Genomic DNA, 27753 nt, shown 5'->3' on the forward strand with positions numbered 1-27753 from the left:
AGTGTGGAGTTTTAAAAAATTATATAAATTAATACCCTGTAGATAAACTGCAGTTTGCTCTTTCAAATTACTGTCATGATCTTGATATTTATCCATGTTGATGCAAGTAGATCTGTGTCATTCTTTGCACTGCTGCGTAATATTTCACCGGTTGCTTTCACAAACAAGGGTTTGATGAGCGTCCCTGCGTCTGTCTCCTTGTATAGTATAGAAGATGCACAATTATGAGCGGAGTTGCTGGCTTACACAGAGGGTACTACGCATCCAACGTCCTGGATGTTGACGGTTGACCTCTGAAGGTGGCCATACCTACCTAAGCTCCCACCAGTAAGGCAAAAGAACCTCCCTTTACATTTTCGTCAGCGTTGGCATCGTCAGACTTCTGAATGGGAATGTGCTGGGCCCCTACTTTACACATCTTCTCCGGGATTATCATTCCCTTTTACAGATGAGAAGACTGAGGCTAAAGTAGGGAGTGCTCCGAGTATGAATGAATGAGGGAATGAATATGGCGATATTTTGTTTATTTTATTATTTCTCCCACCAGAACTTCAGCTCCATGAGTTATAAGTACCTCTTCCTAGCCCTTAGAACAGGCTCTGGCATCAGGGAGATGCTCAGCACTTACATATTGTTGAATGAATGAATGAATGAATGAATGAAGGAAGGAAGCTGGGCCGAGAACAGAGACCAGGAGCCTCCCCTTGGCTTGCGGAGATACACTCTGCACTTCCTCACTCACACTGCAGGGTCTTAGCAGGAGCCGTACGGCCTGCGGCTGAGCTAACAGTGGAGGAAGGGGGAAAGCTAAGAATTTTTCAATGGAAAATTGAATCTGCTCAGCAGGAGTCTGATGAGGCGCTGGGGCCAGCGAGGGAGGATGCAGCTGGAAGGAGTGTCCATCTGGATCCCACAGGCCTCTGGGTGTTGAGAGGTTATTCTTAGCCATCTTTTCTTCGGTCTTTATTTTCTCTTAATCAGGGCTCTCTTGATTTTGCAATTGGAGCCTTTTTTTTCCTCCTTCTGTAAAACTACGATTTTCCATATAGTAATTCTTTCCTTCTTTAGACTTCCCGGAGGGGGTGGGTGGTTCTTTTTGTGCTCAGACACTTTGCACATTGCCTCCCACCCAGCTCCTCCCGAGCGCTTTTGTGGCTGGTGGAGACCTATGATGTGAGCTGAGTATTTGACCCCGGCTCCCTGTTGGTTTCCAGAGAGCTGAACCATAGCATTCTCCTCCCTAATTATTTTTTCCCAGTAACATCAGTGTGAGTACATCCCCCGCCCTCCCTCCCGGTGCCTCGTGGGTCCTGCATTCTGCTGGATTAATTTAACTTGAGCCTTAAGAGGCAGCAAAGCCGAGGGCAGGTGGCCCAGCTCCAGTCTTTGGTTCCTGCGTCATAATCATAATCACTGGCATTGACATGGTGCTCTGGGGTTGACACAGCACTTCCACACTCAGTAGCTCTTCCGAACGACAGAGGTCAAGGCCTCTGGGGTCTGCTGACATGCCCAGCATCCCGTGCCTTAGAAGAAAAAAGGCCTGGGTTTGAACTTGCTTTTCTTTTCTTTTTTTTTTTCTTTATTGGCGTTCAACTTGCCAACATATAGCATATCACCCAGTGCTCACCCCGCCGGTGCCCCCCTCAGTGCCCGTCACCCACTCACCTCAACCTCCCGCCCACCTCCCTTTCCACCACCCCTTGTTCGTTTCCCAGAGTTAGATGTCTCTCATGTTTTGTCACCCTCACTGATATTTTCACTCATTTTCTAGCTTTTCTGCTGCTGAATCCCCTCCTTACCTTTTCTTACAGCTCCTACAGGGGTTACGAAGTCAGATCCCCTTAGGGCCAGGTACGTAATCAAATGAGAGAAGCTGGCTGGGGTAGAAAACGGTAGGGGCTAGTGAGGACTGTGGGAAATTGGAGAACATGCCTGGCCTAAAGGCGTTGAAACGCAATACATTTAAAAAGCAATTTAAAAATCCATTTATTTTATCACCTCCTCGGTGCCCAGTCTGTGATCCACCTTCTGTTAGTGGGAAAGGGAGAGCATATGGACGGTGTCACCTTTGCCACTGAGTAGCAAGACTTGGTGGCCTGGGTATGCACCCCTTGGTTGCAGTAGGTGTCCAGTGTCGATGAGGCAGTTTGTTATGTTAAAGGCCGAGTGATTCTCTTGCTATTAGGGTCGTGTTACCTACTGAGGATGCGCGGATCTTGGGTCTACCCGTCATCTCACCTCCCCTAGAGTTTTCAAGGGATGAGAGTCTGAGAAATATTAATGGTTGCACTGGTCCCTAGTCTCCAACCCACAGTCCTTGTCAAAGTTCTATCTCCTCCTTCTTTCCCACCTCTTTCCACCTGCTCTCATCCCTTCTTGAAATCATGGGACTCGGGGGCTCAGGTCTCTATTCTAAGAGGAAGAGTGACAGAGACAGAGAGGTTGCTGGGGCCTTAAATGAACCCCAAGTCCCCATTCTCATCCAGGGCATGGAACCCAGAGAAAGGAGAGGAAGAGGATGGCTCATGCCTTTAAGTAGAGAAAGCCTGCCCCTTGGTAAAATGTGGCCCAGTGAAGGTCAGGGGCTTTGGCCAATTAGATAAAAACTCCTCTTTCCGAGGGGAGTTAGGAGGAAGGTATGGCCTGAGGTGGCAGCATGGGAACGGCTGACGTGTCTCCCCTAGGACGGGTTAAGATCATGGCCCTGGAGGGTGGGCCCTGTGACCTTGGACAGATTGTTTCACCTCTTTCCTCATCCCCTTCACCCGTAAACCATGGGGACGTACAGTGGTGATGACGATGAAGATCTCCTTAGTTTGCTTTATGAAAAATTATTTTTGTTGATTCATTCATGTCCCCAAATAGTTTGTCTAGGACAGTCACTGTTAATAATCTGGGAGACGTGGAAGGCATGCGTATTCAGTAAATGTTAGTGAATTTTGAGCTCTGCCTTCCAGCGACACGGGTCTTCCTGTTAGCTGGGGCCCAAGGGAGCCCTCAAATGCTGCCAGAAGGACTATGGAGAGAATCATTCGTAGACTAAGAAGCTACAATATTCTGCCAATATTTTCCTCTTCGGAACTTGCCACTTGTCCAAATGCCCTGATTCTGCCTTTTTTTTTTTTTTTTTTTTCTTTCCCCGGTTCCACACCCTCAGATGGTCCCAGTGAGCTGGAATCCTGGACAAGGTAGCTGGGATTCTGTGGCTAAGCTCTGGCTCTCGAATGTGCTTTTTGTGAGGTATAAGTGTGATTTTTGTCCACATACTCCAACTTAACTGTCGTTCAGTTGAAACTTTTGCTGAGTAGTTGTTTTCCCAGCTAGGTTTTGTGGGAAGAGAATTTAAGAAGGCAGATTCATTCATTCATTCATTCATTAAAAGATTTTATTTATTCATGAGAGACACAGAGAGAGGCAGAGACACAGGGAGAGGGAGAAGCAGGCTCCCTGCGGGGAGCTCGATGTGGGACTCCAACTCCGGACCCCAGGGTCACACCCTGAGCCGAAGGCAGACGCTCCACCACTGGGTCCCCCAGGTGCCCCAAGAATTAGGTTCTTATCAAAGGCAGAAATAGCATTGAGAGGCTATATAAGATGCTTAATAGTTTCTCATTTATTCTTAGGTTTTAGCCACATAATGTTTCAGTGGAGACCAGTTGACCGAGTAGGAGGCTCAGCACGGAAAAAGCCTGGTAAATTCTGAAATGCAGATAATCCACAAATGACAGGTGTTGCAGCATGCAGTCGGCTATGTCTTAGATGATCTCTTTCCCTCCCCCAGGCAACCCCCGCCCTGCGCCCCCATACTAATCTCCTTTCTCTGCATCTGTGGCCATCCCCTCCTGCCTAAGCCCAGAAAAAGATTCAATGGTGATGAAGGGCACCATCCGGGAAATTATGATACCCGGTTCTAGTTCCAGCTCCAGTTACTACCAGCTGAGTGGTGGTCATCCCCCTGGGTTTCGAGTTCTTATGTATAAAGTAGGAGATTGAGGCCAAGCACCTGGGGTGGAATGAGCTCTAAATTTTCATGACTCTGTGGATCCCACCTTTGCCAGCTCGGGGCCTGGCAGGTCTCAGTAGCTGGTCACTTGGATAGTCCCCAGTGCGGATAACTGCATGCGGGATGACTGAGAATGGGCTGTAATCACAGCAGAGCCCAGCCACTCGGATGGATGTGGGCCTTTGGCTGCTTCCCGGAGCCGCCAGCCAACCCGGAGATGGAGCTGGCTGGAAAAGCGGATGGATGTGTTGGAAAAGGCCGGTGTCATCTCCAAACCCAGCGTCTGGGAAAGGCCCATGTCCCCAGAAAGAGGTCACCGAAACCCTTCAGCTGGTGGTGCAGTGCAAAGAGTCCGGCAAACCAGGCTTTGGATCCTGACTTTGCCACTTCCAGGAGCTGCGTGACCTTGGGCAAGCTCCCCGGCCCGGGCACTCTTCTCCACGGAATGGGGGAGGCTATAGCGGCTGCCCTGCAGGCCTGTGGCAGGATGGACCCCACCTCCCTGCCGAGTGGGCCTGGGTACTCCGAGGCCCGAGGTCCTCGGTGCTGGTAGTGGTTAATGTTTGCCCGGAGGGTGGAGGGTCGGGTGGGGGACAAGGCCCGGCCTGGCTCAGGGCTCAGGGCTCAGGGCTCAGGGCTCAGGGCTCAGGGCTCAGGCTCCTCCCCACGGCGGGACCGGGAGCTGCTGAGGGAGCACGGCATGGGGCATGGGGCCGGCCAGCAGCTTGCACCTCTGAGCCAGTGGGTTTTCGCAGCTGCTCTCCCACGTCCCGACCCCTCATCACCTCTGCGGCCCCTTCTCTGTGGGTCGTGCGGGAGACGGGAAACAGCGGTGTGGGGCTGTCCTGCCGCGTCCCCCAGGGACAGGGCGCGGGGGGGGGGGGGTGGTGAGTGGAGGGGGATGGGGAGGGGGAGGAGGGAGGAGGGGGCCTGGGGGGTCGGGGAGGGGGCCAGGGGAGGAGGGGGCTGGGGCTGGGTGCCGGGGTCGGGGAGGGGGCCGGGGGAGGAGGGGGCTGGGGCGGGGGGGGGGTGCTGGGGGCGGGGAGGGGCGCGCGGTGTTTCTCCATCCTCGCGCACCCACCTGGTAACAATGGGAGGAAACGAAATAAAGGAGCCCGGGATGAACCGTCGTTATTTTTCAAAAGGGAGAGGTTGGGGGGTCACATGACTGCGAGTAACCGTCTGGGCGGCGAGGCCGCGACTCGGGGTTCGCTGCAGAGACGCCCCTCCCGCGGGGGCGCTGACGTCACGGAAAAGCCCCGGCGCGGACCGGCCGCCGCGCTATAAACTGCGGCCCGCGGCGGCTGCGGCGGCGGCACGGACGGCGGGCACCCCGCGAGCGCCCCGCGAGCACCCCGGGACCACCCCGAGAGCACCCCGGGACCACCCCGAGGGCACCCCGGGAGCACCCCTAGAGCACCCCGGGAGCACCCCGCGAGCACCCCGGGACCACCCCGGGACCACCCCGCGAGCACCCCGCGAGCACCCCGGGAGCACTCCGCGAGCACCCCGGGACCACCCCGGGAGCACCCCGGGACCACCCTGAGAGCACCCCGGGACCACCCCGGGACCACCCCGGGACCACCCCGGGACCACCCCGCGCGCACTCCAAGAGCACCCTGACAGCACCCCAGGAGTACCGCGCGCGCACCCCGAGAGCACGCACCCCAGGAGCAACCCGAGAGTACCCCGAGAGTACCCCGCGCGCACCCCAGGAGCACCCCAGGAGCACCCCGCGCGCATCCCCGCGCACCCCGAGAGCACCCGGCGCGCACCCCAGGATCACCCCGAGAGCATCCCAGGGGCACCCCAGGAGCACCCCGCGCGCATCCCCGCGCACCCCAGGAGCACCCCGCGAGCACCCCGCGCTCGGCGACCCGGGACCGCAGCGCACCCACGCACTCGCGGACTCGGGGCGCCCCCCAGGCCCAGCCAAGTAAGCGGGCGCGTCGGGGCGGGGGTCCTGGGCCGCGGCGGGAGCGCGGGGAGCGGGGAGCGGGGAGCGGGGAGCGGGCGGGCACGCGCGGGCGTTCCCAGCGCAGAACTTTCTGAGTTGAGCCGGGAGCCCCGGGAACTTGGGTGCGCGCTGTGGCTCTGGGGGCGCGGAGCGGGGCAGCGGGTGGGGGGGCAGAGCCCAAGGTGCAGACGAGGCCCTTGGTCCCCAGGTTCGTGGGTTCAGGCCCGGACAGGGTCACCTCCGCCCGCAGGGGCCGCCCCAGGAGCGCCGGCGGGCCAACTGAGGCACGGCCCGAGCCCGAGCCGCTGGTCATCCCGGGTGGTGCGTCCCGGAGGGGAGGCGGGTGTGCGTTTCCCACGCTCCCCACGAGTGGCCTGCGGGGACCTCCGCAGAGGAAAACTTGTCCCCAAGTTGCTGGGGGCGTTGGCAGGTCCTTGCGCCGCCGATTCCCCTCGGGGGGGTGGAAATCTGAGCTGGATGTGAAAGTCCGCGAGTGGCCGTGGCTTAGTGAGAGTGGGGCCTCCTGTCTGCAGAGGTGGTGGGTCCCGGCGCAGCCGTCACCTCCCTGCCGCCCGCGGGCTGGGGGCTGGGGTTTAAGAGGCCGTGTCTGTGGGCAAGAGGGCAGAGCTGAGGCAGGAGCCTCAAACCGAAATCCTTTTATACTTTTTATTTTTTTTGCCCCCGGCACTAGCTCACTCAGCAGCTGCAGGGCGCCAGGGCAACTTTACTAAACATGGAAGTTCCAATGAGTGCTGGTCCCGGGCAGCCCGGGGTGATGTCATTGCCACGTGTCTCCCGCCCGGGCACAAAAGCCCTCTGGACGCGGGTGCAGCTAGGAGCCCTGTTTGGACCAGAGCCGCTAACGTGGCCGCCGTCCCCAGCTCCGTCCCCAGCTCCGTCCCCAGCTGCTCCGGCTTGTTGCTCGGCTGCCTGCCTGCGGGGTGCGCTTCCTGAGGACGCGGGTGATGCTAGTGGCTCTTGCTTCCTCTTGCAAATGAGCTGGTTACTAATCCTGTGTGTGTGTGTGTGTCCAGTGGAAAGCCTCTTGGATTTGGAGTTTCCTTGGGGTTCCTTGTATCAGGCTTCCTTGGGGCTCAGCCCACCTGCTCGGCTATCGGCTATCGCTGCTGGCTGACGGTATCCCCCCCCCCCCCAGCTGTGCTTACTAACGGGTACCTCTGGGCTCTTTGCTCTCCAGGACCCAGCGATGACTCTGAATAATGTCACCATGCGCCAGGGCCCCGTGGGCATGCAGCCGCAGCAGCAGCGCTGGAGCATCCCAGCGGACGGCAGGCACCTGATGGTCCAGAAAGAGCCCCCGCAGTACGGCCAGCACCACTGCCAGTCGGCCGCCCCGGAGGACCCCTGTCGCCGGAGCTGGTCCTCAGACTCCACGGACTCAGTCATCTCCTCCGAGTCGGGGAACACCTACTACCGGGTGGTGCTCATAGGGGAGCAGGGGGTGGGCAAGTCCACTCTGGCCAACATCTTTGCAGGCGTACATGACAGCATGGACAGCGACTGCGAGGTGCTGGGAGGTAGGTGGCCCAGCCCCAGTGGGCTTCTGTCCGCGGCGGTGGTCTGGCCTGGAAGAGCGAGGGGGCGGCCGTGTATCTGCAGAGCTGGGAGTGGCCGGGGTGCGTTCTTGGCGCTGGCTGGGGAAGCCGAGTCCCCAGAAAAGCCCTGGCATGGGTTCTCGGGATGAGAAGATGAAAATGCTCGTAGGTGGAACCCGGGCCAGAAAGGGAATTTCTTAGATTCCAGCGCCACAGGGACTAAGGGGTAGACGGAGTCAAGAGGGCAGAGCCAGCGCCTCAGGATCCCACCTCTGCCTTTTGCCAACTCTGACCTGGATTTTTCAGGAGCTCAGTGTAGACACAGTTTTTTTTCCGGGGTTATACATAAAACCAAACCGATTAGAAAGGCTGTTAAGATGGATTTATCAGTTTCCACCCTTATTAGAGTCTTCTGAGGGTGTAAGATAGTTTGACATCTGAAAGAGTACACGATTTTTAAAAAAACTTTTTAAAGTATAACATCGGTGATGCATATGTTTGTATAGAGTCTTGCAGGTTTTCAAGACACTTTTCCATGTCCAATCTCGCTTAAAATAGTGATTATTTAAGACTCACCTATTTCCCAGGCTGATTTGAGGTGACACAGTGACAAAATGCACGTGATCCTCAAATACCCCTAAAGCACAGCACTGTATTCTGCGAAGTAATAGGATCGTGATCATCGATGCTACTCATGCGATGACCTTCAGCCACGGCTCCCACCGGAGCGTACGTGACGAGGGCAGCTGCAGCTCCTTGTCTGCAGCTACAGAAATGAAGGGAGAACCTTCCAGCCCCGTGCGAGGGGTGGGGTCTATCTGTACTTCTTGTTGCGACTCACCGCTGAGCAGGGACTCCCAAGGTAGGCAGATGCCTTGGTGATGCGTGGGTGCGGGAGCCCCGCTCCTCACCTCCCTCCCTCCCATCGGCCCTTGTCACCAACAAATTTTTCCTGGTTCCCTCCGGCGTCAGGGAGTTCACTGCTTCACGTGACAGCTCTTGTAAGTGATGACTCATGGATAGGACATTGATTTGTCCCCTCACTTCTGGAATCTCAGGGCCTACAGCTAAATGAGCATCCAGGAGAAATAGGGTCAGAGGCGCGTTACCTGGTTCTCCATAAAGGCTGGTGGGTGACCGTCGATCCTGGAGCGAGGGAGGCAGGAATGGATTTCTGGGATGAGCGTCTGCCACAGGAGACGTGCTTTGTTGGGTACCTTACGTCTGCCAGTGTCTATCTGAGTGCTTGGAAGATTCCTGTACTCCGGTGGCCAACCGAGTCTCCCGGATGCCGGGGATCAGTAGCTAGGATTAGAACTCAAGGCTTTATGATCTTAGTTAGGTGTCGTTCTCACACTGCCGTCGGCAGGGAACCTGCTCGGTGCCAGGCACTGTGCTGAGTACTTCTCATAAGTCATTTTCTGATAATAGAAAAGTCGAACCGAATTCGTGTTACTGTCCCCATTGTACAGGCGAAGACAGGGAGGCTTGCGGCATCAGGTCCCTGTCCCGGGGTGGTAAAGCTGGTCCGTGGTGTCACAGACCTAGGGAATCACACCTGGGCGTGTGCATCCAGTGTACCCTGCAGGCCCCGAGGCTGGATCGGGCTGCCGCTAGCATCGGGTGCGTGCCCGGCTGTGTAGGCCCCGGGGCACCCTGTGACGCACGCGTGCGACGCCGAGGCCCCTTAGCAAGGAGTGAAGTGCCGGTGACTCATTCAGAGCGGGGTCAAATTAGTAAATCGCTTAAGAAGTAGCAGTCAAGTGTTTCGGGAGGCGGGCAGGAGGGAGAGGTCCCCCAGAGGCTTTCGTTTGTTTTTGTGGAGGGAGGTCTTGGAAAAGTTAGTGGGGGGCAGCCTTTCAAACATGTGTGCCCCCCCCCATCGCTGGGAGGCGAGTGGCTCTCGCTGGGAGGCGGTATCCCCGCAGGCACGGAGCGGAGCGTGGGAAGCCCGACTCACCCCTGGACCTGGAAGGCAGAGGCTTCTCTCTTTGGGAGAGCGCTTTGTGTCACGCGGGGAGGGCGAGGGGGACTCCTTTCCTTCTCCCCTCCAGCAGCGGATCTCTGGTGAGAAGCTTCTCAGGTGACCCGTCCTACGGAACGTGTCCCATTTGAGTGACTTCATTCGTCCTGTCTAGGATTGCATCTCTCTCTCTCTCTCTTTTTTTTAAGATTTTATTTATTTATTCGTGAGAATACACAGAAACGAGAGAGAGAGAGAGAGAGAGGCAGAGACACAGGCAGAGGGAGAAGCAGGCTCCAGGCAGGGAGCCCGATGCGGGACTCGATCCTGAGTCTCCAGGATCACGCCCTGGGCTGAAGGCCACGCTAAACTGCTGAGCCACCCGGGCTGCCCTAGGATTACACCTCTTATCCGTAGCCAGCTGTTGGAATCACTAGGGGCTTCATGTTTCCAAAGAAGAAGGTTTTCCAAGGCATGTCCCCCACATTGTTCCTTTTTCAGCATTAATCATTAAAAAAAAAAAAAAACCCAAACCAAAACCCCCTACACGGTACTCTCATCAGATTTTCTTCTAATAAAGATGGTGTGGTTACAGCTATCTTGCAATAATCTTATGACTCTCTTGGCACATTTGATGCCACTCATTCATCCTTCCTTCCTTCCTTCCTTCCTTCCTTCCTTCCTTCCTTCCTTCCATCCATCCATCCATCCTACCTTCCATCCATCCATCCATCCATCCTTCATCCTTCCTTCCTTCCTTCCTTCCTTCCTTCCTTCCTTCCATCCATCCATCCTTCCTTCCATCCATCCATCCTTCCATCCATCCATCCATCCATCCTTCCATCCATCCATCCTTCCTTCCATCCATCCATCCATCCATCCATCCATCCTTCCATCCATCCATCCATCCATCCATCCTTCCTTCCATCCATCCATCCTTCCATCCATCCATCCATCCATCCATCCATCCTTCCTTCCATCCATCCATCCTTCCATCCATCCATCCATCCATCCTTCCTTCCTTCCTTCCATCCATCCATCCATCCATCCATCCATCCATCCATCCTTCCATCCTTCCATCCATCCATCCATCCATCCATCCTTCCATCCTTCCTTCCTTCCATCCATCCATCCTTCCTTCCATCCTTCCTTCCTTCCTTCCTTCCTTCCACCCACCCACCCTTCCTTCCTTCCTTCCTTCCTTCCTTCCTTCCTTCCTTCCTTCATTCCTTCCATCCATCCATCCATCCATCCTCAATAGTTACTGAACGTACACCCTGGAGCTTGGTGAGTCACTGCGGAGACATGCAAGTCTGAGGGCTTCCCCTACAGATGCTCACACACCTACAGGGTGTGTAATGGAGATGGCTTTACAGCAATTCTACGCCAGGATAAGGTGTGACGAGCGTCTTGAAGGAGGTACGAGGACAGTGCTGGGGGAAACTGGAGGAGAAAGGATGACTTTTGGCTGTGGAGGTCAGCACAGGGGTCGCGGAAGGGGTGATCTGCGATGTGGACCCTGAGGCCAGCTGGGGTTCGGGAGTGCTGGAGAAGGCCCTGGACTGCAGCCCGTTGGGTGGATCTGAGGCCCAGCTTTGACACAGATGGGCCGAGTGCCGTTGCACAAGGCCCGGACCCTCCCCAGACGTGCTCATCAGTGAAACGGGGACAGTGCCTTTCCCAGGACGCTAGCGGCCGACAGGACGGGGCATACGTGATGCGTGTAGCATCGTGCCTGGACGTCCGTTCCAGCCGATTCCGAATCTACCCCTTCCTGTCCCTGGACGCAGGGTCCCAAACCGCCACTTCTGTTCCTTGTGGCCTCGTCCACCTGTGTCCTGCCCTTGCCGGGGGCCCCGTGACACGTGCGGAAGACACAGATGCCGCCAGCGGGGAGGACAGGGCTCATGGAGTGGCCGCCCCTTCGGAGTTCCTGGGGCTGCAAGGGCAGAGAGCGGAGGAGAGTTCCAGGGGGACGGGGGTACTGGGGCCTCACAGCTTTGGAGGGGGCACGGGAGCCTGTGGCAGCGAGAGAGGGCACCGTGCGAGTCCCACGGCCTTGGACGGGGGGGGGGGGCCCTCCTCCCACAGTGGGGGTCGACTGAATGGTTAAAGTGTGCCAGCCCAGGGAAGGCCGCTGGTGTCACCCCATCACGGAGGCTCCACCCCACCCCTCGGGATGATCTCTCGTGATGCACAGCGTGTGCCTGTGCCCCCCGCTGCCCCCCAAAAGCCCTGGAGAAATGAGGACTGGCCCAGACCCAGATACCAAAAACCCCCACAAGCCAATAGGCCTCAACCCTTTCTCCACACGCCTTAAACCCAGGACTCTTCTAGCATCCCATATTCTTTAATTTCCCTTCTCCTTACCCGATTAGCCCTTGAGAAGGCGACAAGGTGAGCGACAAGGGGAGAAAGAGAAAGGAGCCTGTTGGGTGCGGCAGGTGCTCCCAAGCTTGGCGCAGGGCCCGGAGCCCGGGCATGGGCGCGGGCAGGGAGACAGGGCCCAGATACGCTGTTTCAGGCTCTTGGATTTGCAGCGCGATGATTTTCAGGTGGAGCTGAGTCCAGGAATCTTCCAGAACAGTGGAGCACTCAGGTGTCTACTATTTAAGGTGTTGACCCTTAATCCACATTTTCTCTAGGATGTTCCCATATCTCCTGGACCAGGGAACAGTCTGAGCTTGCTCCCCCACCCCCCACCCCCACCCTGTGATTACCGTGTAGCGTGTTTCGCTTTGAACTGCAGGGGACGCACGGGAACCCTGGGGCCTGCTTGTGGGTGCCGTGTGGTGGGCTGAGGGCACACAAGGTGCTGCTCTGGCGTTTGTGAGCACGGGGAAGGCTTTTTTAGAGAAGAGGAAAGAAGTCCAAGGCAGCCACCAGGCCGCCAGCTCCCCCCCGCCCCCAGTGCGGCTCAGGCTGTATAAATAGGCCCATTGAGGCACGGGGCCTGCTCTGTGCTAAGCCGGCACGTCCCACCGCGGTCCCGCTCGGCTGCACGTGGTGGATGGGCTGCGCGTGACGGATCCGCTCACCTTCATCCAGTGTCCTAGATGAGCAAGTATTTAAACCAGGAGCGTTGCTTGCCGTAAACCCCTCACTATTCTAGAACAAGGAGCGCCCCAGTTTCCCCGAGGTGCTTTAAAGCGAGGGCGCGCGTAGAATAGGAATAATGGCACATGTGGCATCGGACCCTCTTTCTCCTTGACTCTCGCTTCGCCCAGCCTCCTCCGCCCGGACGAGCGATGACAACGGCTGACATTTGTGGCCTTTCCGCTTTGAGCCCAGGCTTAACACGTGTCCTTGTCACGCGGCCTTGAGGCACGAATGCTGTCGTCAGTCCCATTTCACAGATGCGGAAAACTGAGGCTCAGGGCACGTAAATGGTCCAGAACTGCGTAGTGCAGAAGGGATGGCATCCAGATCCTAGTTCAGGTTTGCTTGTGCTTGTATCCCCAGGGCTGCGGTCGGCGTTCGTTCATTCTCTCGATAAGTTATTTGCTGCTCACCTGCAGCTTGCTGGGCACTGCCCAGGGGTCGGGGGTAGAGTAGCAAGCAGCACTCATGCAGACCTCTGCCTTAACATTCCAGGGGTAAGAGGGACAGAAAGTAAGAAAATAAGTTAAATGGGACACCTGCGTGGCTCAGTGGTGGAGCGTCTGCCCTCAGCTCAGGGCGTGACTCCGGGGTCCCAGGATCGAGTCCTGCAGGGAGCCTGCTTCTCCCTCTGCCTGTGTCTCTGCCTTTCTCCCTCTGTGTCTCAGGAATAAATAAATAAAATCTCTATAAAAAATAAGTTAAATGGATTGCATGTTAGGTGCCTCGAAGTATGATGAACAAAAACAAAAAACTGGGAGGGAGCAAGAAATACTGGTGGGAGAGGCGTGGTGCGGTTCTAAGTAGATGGCGAGGGAGCTTCCCCTGGACGGGGGTAAGGGCACAAGCCTTCGGATGATCCAGGGGACAGATTTCAGGCAAAAAGAGCAGCAAGAAAAATGGTAAAAAAACAAACAAAAAAACCCATCATTATGAAAATCATAATTTTCAAATGATGAAATTCCAAACAGGGAGCCTCACTGTGAAAATAGAGTAGGGGACGGGCTGACTCATGCCGAGTTGATGGGACTCCCTCCTGCAGAAACCCCGTTCCCTCGCCCCCCACCTGGTCCCTCCGGGCGGGGGCTGCTCCGTCCTCGTTCGTTCGCTGCCCCTTCCCCTCCACCTACACTGGGTCTGGGCTGCAGGGCGGGGAGGAAGGTCTCGGGGGTCGTACTGAAGATGGGGAGAGAAGCCTGCTTAGTCCCAGGGAACCGTAATTTATTTTAAGGACGTGCCCGTGAGCCAAAAGAGCGATAGTCCCGGGATTTTTCCCTCGCTCGTCTCCCAACAGGAGCGATGCCTCGGGATCGCCTAGGGCTCCCGAAATTGCCAGTGAGTGTCCAGCAATCAGCCTCCCCCACCCGAGAGGTACAGGGGGTGTTTCCAGGGAAGGCTTAGGAGTGGGGCTTACAGACCCACCGGGTGGCGAGCGTGTTCCCTCCCGCAGCATCGTCCGCGGAGTCGGAGTCAGAAGCTCAGAGACCGTGTCCCCGTGGATGGTTTTCCCGGAGCAAAGGTCTAGGAAGGACGAGGACTTGGGGAGGCTCGGAAGACGTCGGTGTTCTGCTCGGGAAACGCTGGAGGAAGGGACGGACGTGGAGTGTGGCGGGAGGGGTTAGAGATAGCAGCCGGCCCCCCGCGGCTGTGTGCCTGGTTGCCGCGTGGAAAGCGTTGCCGACTTCCCTGACTCCCGCACCACTGTCCTTTCTTTTCTAGAAGACACCTATGAGCGCACGCTGATTGTTGATGGGGAAAGCGCGACAATTATACTCCTGGACATGTGGGAAAACAAGGTACGCGGAGCCCGTCTCTGGCAGTGGGTGCCTCGCGGGCCTGCCTTCCAGTGGGCCGTCTGGGGCAGGGGCAGGGGTGGGCCTGGGGCCTGTCCTTTTCCGTGTTCTAGCTGAGGTGGGCCCATTTGCTTCATTAGATGCTTCTTTCCCCCCCCGAAGTAGGAGCCTGTTCTAAGGAAGAGGCCACTCGCGGACGGGCTCTGAATAATAAGCAAGTTGCCGCGATTTGCCTTTAGTTCTATTTAAAATGAGACAAAAGCATTATGTCCACTTTAGGGAAAGTGCCAAGTATGGAGGATAATTTAAAACTACATAAAACCAGGTTATATGAAGTTGACATTCTTTTTTTTAAAAGATTTTATTTATTTATTTGAAAGAGACACAGAGAGAGAGAGAGAGAGAACAGAGGGAGGAGAGGGAATCCCAAGCAGACTCTGTGCTGAGCGTGGAGCCGACGCAGGGCTCGATCTCACGACCTTGATGTCATGACTTGAGCTGGAACCAAGAGCCAGATGCCACCCAGGCGCCCCCGGCATTGACATCCTTAACACCAGTCTCCAACATTTGCCTTTTTAAAAGATTCTGGGCTTCCGAGCACGTAGGCTCGACCTTGTGTTTACGGAGAGTCCTCCTATTCTCACCGAAGGATCCTAAATTTCATCAGCTGGGAAAGGGACAGGGAGTTTCTGGAAGTCAGAAAAAAAGCTCATTTTTGGTCGGTTAGATAGAAATTGGAGATGTGGTTTGGCCAAGTCGTCGTATTAATAATTCACCAACCCAAGCTGTATGTGGGAGGAGTGGACGGTAACAACTTTAGGAGGCGCGTATTGTTTCTCTGCGAAGGACACCTCACTCGCCAGGCCAACCCGAGCTCAGGGAGGGTCTTCTCGTTGTACCAGGGGGAGAACGAATGGCTCCAGGACCACTGCATGCAAGTCGGGGACGCCTACCTGATTGTCTACTCCATCACGGACCGAGCCAGCTTCGAGAAGGCATCTGAGCTGCGGATCCAGCTCCGCAGGGCCCGGCAGGCAGAGGACATCCCTATAATTTTGGTGGGCAACAAAAGTGACCTGGTTCGGTGCCGGGAAGTGTCTGTGTCAGGTAAGCGGAGCGGCGCCAGGACCGGGGCACAGTCTCGGGGTCGCCTGGCTTTCCTCCAGATGGGTGCCCTTTTCTCTTCTTTCATGAAGCCGGAGCCAGGGAAATGCCCCGTGGAGCGTCGTGGGGGAGGCTCCAGCGTTCCCCGCAGATCCTCTCTGTGCCGATGGCTGCGCCCTCGTCCTTCTGGCCCATGTGCCGCATTCCCCTGTCCCCGCCCTGGAATTCCGTTAGGGAAAAGAGCATGCTCGGCTCAGGGGAAGGGGGGGATTTACTAGCACTCCCCAACCTTTTCTCCTTGTCCTTTTCTCTAGGGAACTCTTTGGAGTTCAGGGAAAGAAACGTAAGATGGGAACTCTGATTGGGGGCAACTGTGAGAGTTTCAGTGAGAATAAGAATTCTACTCTGGTTGCCTCTGGTTCCTGGGGCCCCTGGGAACACCCTCCTTCCTGTCCCCTACCTTTTCCTTCCTAGATTTCCGTGAAGGCACCAACCTGATGGGGTCACACAGACATTTCCATGCATAGTTCAGGGATATCGCCTCTTTCCTTGGGTCCCTTGAGATGTTATTGGCCTAATACAGATCTGGTTCCTGGTACGATGGTAAAAAAATTAAATACTGCATTGTCGGGCCCCACTCAGGAGAAACGAAATCTGATAAGGACGTACCATATACAGCTAGCTTGGGGATGTCTCACTCTTAGGGGATGACTGTCTACAGCAGTCATTTTTTTTTCTAACCAAAACGTGGATACAAGGTCAGGGAACACGACCGAGTGTTCAAAATTGAGGCTCTTCCGGAAAAGCCGGTCCATGCGGTTTGCTGGTGACCGTGTCGTACATTGGTGAAATCATCAAAAGTTTTTCGAAGTACCTCATTGAAGCTTTAAAATTGTTTTTTGAGAGAGAAAAGGCAAAAAGTAGGATTCTTGTTCAATTCAGGAAACTGAGTCAGGTGAAAGACTTCCGAATCTGAGCTTGAGGACGAAGCAGGTCTGGATTCAGACTTAACAGGCTGTGGGAACTCCCTCGCATTTTGATTGATTGATTTTTGGAGATTGTATTTATTTAGTCATGAAAGGCAGAGACACAGGCAGAGGGAGAAGCAGGCGGGGAGCCTGATGCGGGACTCGATCCCAGGACCTGGGGATCACACCCTGAGCCAAAGGCAGGCAGACGCTCAACCGCTGAGCCACCTGGGCATCCGTCCCTCATGTTTTATTTTTTATTTTTTAATATTTTATTTATTTATTCATGAGCGGCACAGATAGAGGCAGAGACACAGGCAGAGGGAGAGCAGGCTCCCTGCAGGGAGCCCGAGGTGGGACTTGATCCCAGGACCCCGGGGTCACCTCCCGAGCCAAAGGCAGGTGCTCCACCGCTGGGCCACCCGGGCGCCCGTCCCTCATGTTTTTAAGAGATCCCCCTCACCCCAGTTTCTTCATCTGTCTGAAAGGGAGAATGGAGTTTTCGGGGTTGTTTTGAACCTGGGCATACGGTTCGTGCAGTGTTCAGCCCGGCGGCGCGGGCAGCGCCGTAACTGCAGGCTGTGGTTTTCCCGTTGGAGTTAAGGTCACGTCTCTGCTGGAGGGGCCCTCCTCCCGGGAGCCTGAGGCGGGCCAGGTGCCCAGCCCGGCTCCCCTGCTTCCAGGAAGCTCCCCGCCACCCCGCCCGTGCACCCCTGGGGGACCCGCGTCGCCGCGGCCTGCGGCCCGGTGGCGCCGAGCGGCTCTGACTGTCCCGCCCTCCTTCCCCCGCAGAGGGCAGAGCGTGCGCCGTGGTGTTCGACTGCAAGTTCATCGAGACGTCGGCGGCCGTCCAGCACAACGTGAAGGAGCTGTTCGAGGGCATCGTGCGGCAGGTGCGCCTGCGGCGGGACAGCAAGGAGAAGAACGAGCGGCGGCTGGCCTACCAGAAGAGGCGGGAGAGCATCCCCAGGAAGGCCAGGCGCTTCTGGGGCAAGATCGTGGCCAAAAACAACAAGAATATGGCCTTTAAGCTCAAGTCCAAGTCCTGCCATGACCTCTCTGTGCTCTAGGCCCCCGGGGTCACCCAGATGTCCCCTGACGGACATCGTTGAGCGCCATCGGGACCGATAATCTATATTAGATTGCATCCTTCGGTACTATTACGTGCGGCTTCCCCCACTGTAGCTGGGAATTCACGTGTTAGCCTCACGGGCAGCCAAGGGCATGGCAGACCACAGGTCTTTGTAAAAATCAGTATTTATTTGCAGGAAAAGCCTGACCTTGCTACTGGAACACCCGAGACTCCTGAGAGGGTGTGTTCGGTGTTCACACGTGTTTCCTCTCTCCTCCGGATAGTAGAGGATGGAAGGAAGCCTGCACCAGAACGCTCAGAACGAGGACTTTTCATTATTAAAATTTGTCCCGGTGTTCCAGGAGAGGAAGCTGAGGCCAGGGGGCCATAAACAAATATAGGAAAGCCGTCAAAGGATTAATCCGCGGGCGGGAAAATGAATCTCTCTGTACCGTATACTCATGGAGCTAGGCTTGTAGAACCGGGCTCCTCATAATCGTGACTATTATTGCTCCATCAAGCTGTGAAAAGAAATGATGGACCTTGCTGGAAACTAAAGCTTAGCAAAGGATTTTTGTGCAATGCCCACAGTTGGGGGTCCAGAAATTTATAGCATTGGAACTGATACCGATACCGCTTACGGGATCAAAAATCCTATCTTCGCTTCTGTGTCTTACAGTGTTTTGTTTGGGGCAAAATTATTTAAATCACATTCTACGTAGTCGAACCGCCTCTCATGTTTCATGGTTTTTAAAGTCTTGGGGCCATCATGAATATATTTTTCAAATCTGAATTGTTGATAACCCGGAGTGCGAAATGCCAAATTTTGAAATATGATCAAAAGTCTGAGTTTTTATAAAACACGAAAGGCGAATACTTCCAGTGCTTCGGGTTGACCCTTGTATGCCACAGCTCTGCTCTATTTATTGTTATTTTGCAAAATAATAATCATTTTAACATTTGATAAAGCATATTTATGAACATATTTCTTAATAGGAAAAATGTCCATTTTATTACCATTTTCTATCTTTTTCAGAATATGCGAGTTTTTACCTATATGTCTTATAATAAAAAGAAATAAAATCTTTGGGAAAAAAGGCATTCTTAAAATGTTTTTCCTCCCCAAATAAGCCGATTATGATGCTTTCCGTATAGCTTCTAGGGAAGCCGTCTGTCCTCCCTGATCCAACCATCCTATGTCGGACATACGCAAGCGCACCCTATGGAAACATACCTGTTATTTTATATTTTATATTTATTTCTTCTTTTCGTCGGTGGTGGCCCCGTTGTTGTTTGTTTCAAAGACTACCCCTGACACCTCTCCTCTGGAGCCATGGGTCACAGTAACACAAGGTTATTTTTGGCTAATACAGTTGGGAAGTATTTGGGGTCCTCTAAATGCTAAGTTACGGTAAAAGCCAGATTGATCTTTTGGTTTGGCAAATTCCTGACTGAGCAGATGGGCCTTTGCTCCCCGAAGGCTCATGGTCTTAAGCTTGACTAAAGCATTAGAGGAAATTATAAAGGATTAGGGGGGAAAAAAAGGAACCTGGTGATTTTCAGTCTGAGATCTAGCCAGGCAAGGAGAACGTGGTTAGCGCTTTGCCCTCCCTGCGTTTCTGAGTCTGTAATGAGACACGCAGCCGTGGCACCTGCGACACCGCCTAACGTAACAGCTTTAGGTAACTCAGTTCTGCAGGCCCGTTCTCCTCCTTTTTTCCGAATTGAGCGTGGAGGTACCCATCTCTGTGCACCCCGCCTCCTTGGATCGCTCCAGGGAACGGTACAGGGAGGTGATATTATCAAGAGTGAACCTTCAGGTTTCACAGGTGACATCAGGGCCATTTAACGTCAGCGGGTCTTTAGAGCAAAGGCGAAACCTCTGTGACCATCGGTGTTCTCATCTGCAAAGTGGGCTTGCCGACAATGCCTCTCTGGTAGGATGGTGAGATGAGCACCTTCTGATCAGCCGCACGTGAAGGGCTCAAGACGTGTCCGTTTTCATTGCCCTACGCCTTCCATGGTGTGAATCGTTTCCTGTGTCTGCCTTCCCCCAAGTGGAACTGAAGAACTCCTTAAAGGCAGGGCCTGCTGCATTTCCCTTTTTTCCCTCTGCTCTTCAGCGCCGTCCCTTGTGAGTGTTGGGCTTTTATAGTGTTTCTTCTTGAATAGACCTCCCGACGGCCCCATGGAGTGCGCAGGCCATTTTATAGCAAACAAGGTCAGGGGGATAAGCGGCTTGGCCCAGTTCAGATCTGAAGTGTCTGAGCTACAAGTGGTGTCCAGATGGGACTTGGAGTCCTTGCATCTTCCTGTATCCCAAACTGTTTCCCGGAGACACAGCTCTTTCCATCCCCAGGTACCACCACACACACCACACGTGATCCCCCCTCCACGTCACCCCCCACCTACACACATACCCCACCGTATACACATACCGCACATCCCGTACCCCACTGCACACCTCGCACCCCACTCATTCCACACATACCACACACGCTCTCGTCACACACCCCTCCACACAGCACACACGTACGTGTGAGCATACAGCAAACACAGCATGTATATCCCACACCACGTGCACTGCATCCCACCCACACACCAGCACACACACACCCTGTACATATGCGTTCTTTACACTATTGTCTGTCCTCCCCGATCCGACCATCCTGCTCGCGTATGTTGGACCTTCCCAGCCAAGGGACCAAGAGCTGCCAAGACTCTCTAGCTTAAGGGCCCCCGTTTGGGATCATCACACTGGGGCTCCCTCAGTTTGAGCCGGGGCAGGACAGTGTGGGGTGTGTTCTGCTCCAAGAGGCTTTCTGGTTAGGAGCTACCACTCTGGAGTCAGACAGACTTGGGTTTCACTCTGGTTTCATCACTTAGATGTGTGGCTGGGAGGAACCTCCTGGCCTTAGTTTTCCATGTGTGGCATGAGAATGCCGGGCTCACAGGGTTGTGGTGAGGATGGTGGAGACCTGCAGAGGTTATCCTCCCACGAGAACTCCGAGGCCTTCTACTCTAATGCAACGTCTACCCCTTCATTCCCTCATGCGCCCTTCAGTGTTATTGGGCACCCAGGACCTGCTGGGTGCTGGGAATGTAATGACTGAGACCCTATCCTGGTTCCCAAGAGCCCTGAAAATAGTGCAGTTGCATGTCCCAAGAAGCCGAAGATGGTGGCATTGACAGTAGGAAGGAACCAAAATAACCACGGGAGGAATATACCTGGAAGGGACTGGACGTGCTGCCATTAGATGAGATCAAATGAAGGAAAAAATTATTAAAATGATTGGATTTGATGTGGAAAAGTAAATTGGGCTATTTTTTAAAAATTCCATTTTGAGGAAGTGGGAACATTGGGGATACGTTGGTCTTTAAACATCCTACAGTTTTGCTCCTTAATACGTGAGCTCTTCAATAAAGGGAGAGGCAGATGGTTATGAGTTCACTTGGCTAAATTTATGGACTCTTGCTGTGCAAGGGGCTGCAGAGAATACACGTTACGAGAAGGAGGTTGTGCCTCTAAGAAGCTTGTGATAGGTTAGTGGGAAGTGGGCACCGTGGTGAACGAGGACAAATGCACAAAAACCTAGAATAGACTGTAAAGATCAGAAGGCCCAGCAGAGATGTGTAAGGGAAGGCAGTTGGAGCTGGGGTGGGAGAAAGAATTGCTTGCTTGACCGGTGCAAGCATGAATGTCTGCTTGGAGGAAGTGGCATTGAGCTTGATCTCGAAGGCTCTTCAAGATTTCCACAGGTAAGATTGGTTGAAGAAGAGAGAAAGGGAGAGGTTGGTCTATGTCAAGAAAATAGCACGTACGTAGCATGAGCAAGGGCAGAGAGGCAGGAAAGTGAAAAATCTGTTTAGAAAAATGAGAGAGCAGCTCTATTTTTAACTCTTTGAGGAACCTCCCACAGTTTTCCAGAGGGGCTGCACCAGGTCACATTCCCACCAACAGTGCAGAGGGTTCCCCTTTCTCCACATCCTCTCCAACAGTTGTGGTTTCCTGCCTTGTTAATTTTCCCCATTCTCACTGGTGTGAGGTGGTATCTCATTGTGGTTTTGATTTGTATTTCCCTGATGGCCAGTGATGCAGAGCATGTTCTCATGTGCGTGTTGGCCATGTCTATGTCTTCCTCTGTGAGATTTCTGTTCATGCCTTTTGCCCATTTCATGATTGGATTGTTTGTTTGCTGTTGAGTTTAATAAGTTCTTTATAGATCTTGGAAACTAGCCCTTTATCTGATATGTCATTTGCAAGTATCTTCTCCCATCTGTAGGTTGTCTTTGAGTTTTGTTGACTGTATCCTTTGCTGTGCAGAAGCTTCTTATCTTGATGAAGTCCCAATAGTTCATTTTTGCTTTTGTTTCTTTTGCCTTCGTGGATGTATCTTGCAAGAAGTTACTGTGGCCGAGTTCAAAAAGGGTGTTGCCTGTGTTCTCCTCTAGGATTTTGATGGAATCTTGTCTCACATTTAGATCTTTCATCCATTTTGAGTTGATCTTTGTGTCTGGTGCAAGAGAGTGGTCTAGTTTCATTCTTCTGCATGTGGATGTCCAATGTTCCCAGCACCATTTATTGAAGAGACTGTCTTCCTTCCAGTGGATAGTCTTTCCCCCTTTATCGAATATTAGTTGACCATAAAGTTGAGGGTCCACTTCTGGGTTCTCTATTCCGTTCCATTGATCTATGTGTCTGTTTTTGTGCCATGTGGATGGAACTGGAGGGTATTATGCTGAGTGAAATAAGTCAATTGGAGAAGGACAAACATTATATGTTCTCATTCATTTGGGGAATATAAATAATAGTGAAAGGGAATATAAGGGAAGGGAGAAGAAATAGGTAGGAAATATCAGAAAGGGAGACAGAACATGAGAGACTCCTAACTGGAAAATGAACTAGGGGTGGTGGAAGGGGAGGAGGGCGGGGGGCGGGGGTGACTGGGTGACGGGCACTGAGGGGGGCACTTGACGGGATGAGCACTGGGTGTTATTCTGTATGCTGGCAAATTGAACACCAATAAAAAATAAATTTATTATTAAAAAAAAAAGAAAAATGAGAGAAATTCACTATGGCCAGGAGTGTTCTAGAAGGTGGATAAGTGATGTCATTAGTTAAGGATCTCAAGATGAAATCATTCTGGAGTCCAGGTGGGCCCTAAATCCAATGAGTACACAAAGGAGAGAGAGACAGAGATCGAGACCAAGACCCGGACGCAGAAGAGACAGACAGGGAAGAAGCCCCCGTGAAGATGGGACCGACACAGGAGGGATGCAGCCACAAGGCGACAAATACCGGGGAATGCCCGGGACCTCCAGGAGCCGGAAAGGGAAGGAGGGACTCTCCCCTAACGTCTTCCCAGTGACTACGGCCCTGCCAACACCGGCGTTTTAGGTTTCTAGCCCCCAGAGCTGCAAGAGGATACGTTTCCGTGGTTTTGAAGCCACCAAGTTTGTGATAAGCTCAGGGGCCCTAGGAAACCCGGGCCTTCGGGTTATTTAGGGCAACTTACTTGGCATCTCTAAGCCTCAATTTCTTCATCTGAAAAACAAGGATAATACCCATCTCTAAGGATTAGTGTGAGGATTAAGTATAAAGCGCTTCATTTATCGCCTGGGGGAGGTGGGAGGTGAGCAATCTGCCGGGGAACTCGGCCACGCTGGCCCAGTCGGTCGGTTTCCAGGCCGAGAGGTTCCGCTTGGTTTGGAGGCGAGGCTGGCGCTTGAATGTTTCCATCAAGGATGGGACAAGGCCACGTGGCCGTGCGGGGACAGCCCGGGAGCCGGAGGCCTGAGATGCCGTGCGGAGGCCAGCGAGGAGGCCCTGGGACGCCTGGCCTGGGCCCCGGGGTGCGTGCAGGCACAGGGAGGGCGTCATGCATGGGGAGGGGCAGCCCCCCAGTCCGTGGGGCACAGTCATGCATGGGGAGGGGTGGCCCCCTAGTCCGTGGGGCACAGTCGTGCATGGGGAGGGGCGCCCCCCAGTCTGTGGGGCACAGTCGTGCATGGGGAGGGGCGGCCCCCCAGTCCGTGGGGCACAGTCGTGCATGGGGAAGGACGGCCCCCCAGTCCACGGGGCACAGTCATGCATGGGGAGGGGCGGCCCCCCAGTCCATGGGGCACAGCCCCCCAAGGCAGCAGGGGCGACGCGGCGCACAGCAGAAGCAGGTGCACACCAAGAGGTGAGGCGGGCAAGGTCCCACTGCACCTAAGGGCTCGGCCTCGGCCCTGGCGACTGCCTGGGGACAGCCCGGAGCAGGAGGCTGTGACCATGGGTCCGCGTCCAGGTCAACTTCTGGGGACGTGAGGACGCCCCGCGGCACACCTGCCTTCGTCGCGCGGCGGCTGGGGAGAAGGGTGTGCAAGGACGGGCTGGGCATGCAGGTGACCGGGCTGGGCTGTGCACCCGAGGATCGCGCGTGGGGGCGCCGGCGGGGCACAGAGGGATGTCGCACGTCCCCTAGACTGTGGCCCTGGTGCGCGTGTCAGGGTGGGCGCCACGTGGAGCGCCGGCGTGGCCCGGCTTCAGTGTGGAGGGAAGGCAGCGTGCGAGCGGCCGTGCTTCCAGCCGCGGGGATCCGCTCAAACAGGGCGAAGCAAAAGCTGGTGTGCGGCGTCCTTCACCCCTGACGTAGAGCAGCTAAGCCCCGGCGCTCAGCTTTGAGAACAACAGCAACGGAGGGGGGCCCAGGAGGCGCCCCGCATCCTCCTACCACCCCGAGGCCCTCGGGCAGCTGTTTGCCCCAGGAACCAGGCTGCCTCGCGGGGACACCGAAAGTTTTGGAAGGAACTCTCTCTAAGGTGTTTGCGGTCCTAGGTGCACGCGCGCGCACACACACACACACACGCTGACAAACACGCAGACGGGTGTTCACACACACGCATCCACATTTGCAGCCCCGCGTACAGGCGGGGAGAAGATCCGCCCCGGCAGCTGCGGGCACTGCCGGCCTCCCGGGAGGGCTGGCAGGGTCCTTGCCAGGCGCACCAAGCACGCAGGTAGGGCACGTGTGCAAGAATCGGGGCGCGGGCAGGCCACGGGCTGCTGGGGATTCAGCGCAAGCCCCCGGCCGGCTTTTAGTTGGCTAAGAACACGCCACCATCCGATGTACCTGAAAGCAGTAATTTCTCTCTTTTTTGTAAACATCAGGCTGCGCAGGCCAAGGGGCCGCAGTGGAAATCCTACTAAAAAGACCCGGAGGAAGTCGCCCTGCGGTTCATCTATTTGATGAGAAGCCGGAGCCGGTGGCTTAGGACACAGCGGTGCGAGGTGCTGGGGGATCGGCGGGGTGACTGCGCACAGAGGCACCGAGCGGGGGCAGGAGAGGGTGGGGAAGGGCCCCCCGCACCCCCCCCGGGTCTTCTGGATGAGCCCGGCCCCCCCCCACCAGGCACGGAGAGCGGCGAAGGAGCGGCCCGGGACCTGCCTTCTGCTCCGGGGAGGTGGGGGGCGCCCCGATATAGGTAGTGACCCCGGGGCACCTGCCCTCAGCCCAAGGGGGGGCCTGATAGTAGGTAGTGACCCTGGGGTACCTGCCCTCAGCCCCGGGGGGCCTGATATAGGTAGTGACCCCCGGGCACCTTCCCCAGCCCTGGGGGCCCCTGATATAGGTAGTGACCCCTGGGCACCTGCCCTCAGCCCCGGGAGGATGGGGGTCCCGATACTAGGTTGTGGGCCTGGGAACCTTCCCTCAGCCCCAATACTAGGTAGTGACCCCTGGACACCTTCCCTCATCCCTGGGGGGCCCGATATAGGTCATGGGCCCGGGACCTTCCCTTGCCCTGGGGGGCCCCGATACTGTCGCCATCAGTGATGGGTCGCCTGAGTCCTGGCCGGGAGGATGGTTGATGGGGAGGGCAGTGTCCCACAGTCCGACTGTCAAGGCTGACATTTGTCGCGGGGAGCAGGGTGCCAGGTGCAGAATCAGGCCTCCAGAGCAGTGGAAATAGGGTTTGGCCCATGTCCTGGGCCTGGGGGGCCACGGGGGCCGCCGGGGCAGCCGGCAGGTGCAGGCGGCAGGGGAGCAGGCCCGGGCCGGGCAGGGGGGATGCAGGGCTCAGGCCGCGCTGCCCTCCCGTGCACTCGGGCTCAGGCTGCTTTGGGAGGGGTCGGAGGGAGGCGGCGGGTGGGAGCGACCCCCGCGCCCTGGAGGTACAGGCTTACGGCTCGCCCGCGGTGCCGAGGCAGAGGGGCCTTCAAAATCCCCGCGCGTGAAATGAGAAACGCGGTTCCAGCCGCACAGGACAAAGTGCTAAGCAGCAGAAGGGAGGCTTCATCCTGAGGAACATCCAAGTCCCTACAGGGTTTAAAGGGTCGGGCACGCAGGCGGCGGTGCCGGGCCTGTCTGCCCATCAGGCCCGACCGCCACGTCGGAGGGGGTTACGGGGTGGCCGGCGCGGGCAAGGGCCCTGAGTAGCGGGTCTCAGCGCCCCCCGTGCCCCCGCCACCTCTGGGAGTCCAGCAAGCAGACCCTCGCCCACCCGGCTGCCCGACCGCCACCTCCCGGAGGGTGTAAAGCCGTTGAAAGACCCCAGCCGTTGGGGAAGTGCCAACGCGCTCTCCTGGCAGCGAGGGAGGGAACCGTTAATTCGATTTCCTTGATCGTGTCTTTGAGACTCTCTGTGCAGACAACGGACAACGAGACACGCTATTTTGGGTGTCGAAGATGAGGACGCTTGACTCTTAAAAAATCGGGTTGATCGTGACCTTGGGCCCTGCCCTGCCTCCATCCCGCAGATGAATGCGACCTGAGGGGTTCACACGCAGGTGCCTCGGGCGGTGCGGGGCACGTGGGAGGAAGTGCCCAAATCCCTGGTGCCGGGCGGGGAGGTGGGGACGGTGGGTGCAGCCGGGTGCACGGGCGGCTGGAGACGTGGGACCGTGGGGCCGAGGAAGGGGTTGGCTCTGGAGCCCAGTGGCTGAGGTCTAAATCCGGGCTCCCCTAATTCCCAGCTGGGTAACCTGGACAAGTGATCCCGTCTTCTGTAAGCTCAGGTTTCTCATCTGAATGAAGAAATCGAATAAATGAATTAAAACATGGGATCCCTGGGTGGTGCAGCAGTTTGGCGCCTGCCTTTGGCCCAGGGCGCGATCCTGGAGACCCGGGATCGAATTTCACGACGGGCTCCCGGTGCATGGAGCCTGCTTCTCCCTCTGCCTGTGTCTCTGCCTCTCTCTCTCTCTGTGACTATCATAAATAAATAAAAAAAATTTAAAAAAAATAAAACATTATCTCCCTATTATTATTTTTTTTATAAGAAACGGGAAAATGCACACAAAGCCCCGTCACCGGCTCGTGATGAAAGCCCCAAAGCGTTCAGCTAAGGTTCATTTTCTGTACTCGAACCAAAGGCCAGGAGCTTTCAGAGCTTAGCTTTGAGGGGGCCGGAGCCAGGGAGGGTCCTCCTCACCCGCGGTCTTTCCCGGGGGCAGGCCCGACTCAGCCCGCCTGCGCTGGCCCACGGGCGGCCCACACTCGCCGCCGGGGTTGCACGCAGGGGCTGAGAACAGGCTAAACAGTTCAAAAACCTTTTTCAAGTTTTTTTTTTTTTTTTTTTTTTAAGTTTTGAGGTTGCTAAGCAACCTGCGTTCCGTCCCTAAACAGTCTGTGAAGTGGGGTGGCCGTGTGAGCAGGGTGGGGGTGCACCTCTTGCGGCCTCTCCGGTTTCTGACCTTCCATGACCTTCCACGTGGGGAGAGGGCTCTGGGAGCAGCGGAGTGTGCCCCCCCTCCGCCCCTGGGTGGCTGGCCCACTGTCCCCCCTGCACCGGGGGAGAGCCTGACCCCCACGCCCCATGGGGCCTCATCCTCGAAGGCCCAGCCACGGCCCCAAGGGCCCCAAGTGTGTTCTGTGGGACCCTTGCCTTGTGGGTTTTCACGGGCCGGTGGAAGGGGAGGTCAGCCCAGGGCCAGATGCGTCCAGGGCAGGGCTCCTTCACTGTGATAAAACATCCGTACGCCGAACTGGCCATTGGGACCGTTTGTGGGTGCAGTTCAGCGGCCTTGCAGATGCGGCTGAGGTTGTGCAACCATCAGGCCACCACCTCCAGAGCCTTCCATCCACGTTGTGCAATACCCTGCCGGGACCCCTCCCGCCCTGTGGGTCACCTTTTCACGTGGCTTCCGGGGTTGTCTGCTGCATGAACATTTTTAGTTCTTTTTTTTTTTTTTTCATTTTTAGTTCTGATGAAGTCTCTCTCTCTCTCTCTCTCTCTCTTTTATTTTTTTTCTT

The 27753-nt window shown here is 55.7% G+C and overlaps 2 protein-coding genes across 7 annotated transcripts; one reads left to right on the plus strand and one right to left on the minus strand.

Annotated features, from left to right (window-relative positions):
• Positions 1–3593: 3593 nt before the first annotated feature.
• Positions 3594–6643, minus strand: LOC140620099 (uncharacterized). Of its 4 annotated transcripts, none has more exons than XR_012019836.1 (3): positions 4792–4891; positions 4053–4233; positions 3594–3702 (listed from the first exon to the last, which is right to left on the minus strand). XR_012019836.1 is itself a non-coding variant. In XM_072803895.1 (3 exons), exon 1 carries the CDS (start codon positions 6274–6276, stop codon positions 5167–5169), a length of 1110 nt encoding a protein of 369 aa, XP_072659996.1. In that variant the 5' UTR covers positions 6277–6643; the 3' UTR covers positions 3594–3702; positions 4053–4233; positions 5088–5166. The 4 variants fall into 4 exon arrangements, 2 of the variants coding, with proteins under 2 accessions (XP_072659996.1, XP_072659997.1); XR_012019837.1 differs by having other exon boundaries at positions 4738–4876; XM_072803895.1 differs by lacking the exon at positions 4792–4891 and adding an exon at positions 5088–6643.
• On the plus strand, positions 5298–26701 carry GEM (GTP binding protein overexpressed in skeletal muscle). Of its 3 annotated transcripts, XM_072803899.1 has the most exons (6): positions 5298–5942; positions 7162–7501; positions 14301–14377; positions 15277–15481; positions 24672–24791; positions 26150–26701. In XM_072803899.1, exons 2-5 carry the CDS (start codon positions 7171–7173, stop codon positions 24773–24775), a joined length of 717 nt encoding a protein of 238 aa, XP_072660000.1. In that variant the 5' UTR covers positions 5298–5942; positions 7162–7170; the 3' UTR covers positions 24776–24791; positions 26150–26701. The 3 variants fall into 3 exon arrangements, with proteins under 3 accessions (XP_072660000.1, XP_072659998.1, XP_072659999.1); XM_072803897.1 differs by lacking the exons at positions 24672–24791; positions 26150–26701 and adding an exon at positions 17239–18619 and having other exon boundaries at positions 5300–5942; XM_072803898.1 differs by lacking the exons at positions 5298–5942; positions 24672–24791; positions 26150–26701 and adding exons at positions 6749–6904; positions 17239–18619.
• The last annotated feature ends 1052 nt before the right edge of the window (positions 26702–27753 follow it).

The sequence above is a fragment of the Canis lupus genome, chromosome 28, assembly GCF_048164855.1.
Source record: "Canis lupus baileyi chromosome 28, mCanLup2.hap1, whole genome shotgun sequence".
NCBI lineage: Eukaryota > Metazoa > Chordata > Mammalia > Carnivora > Canidae > Canis > Canis lupus.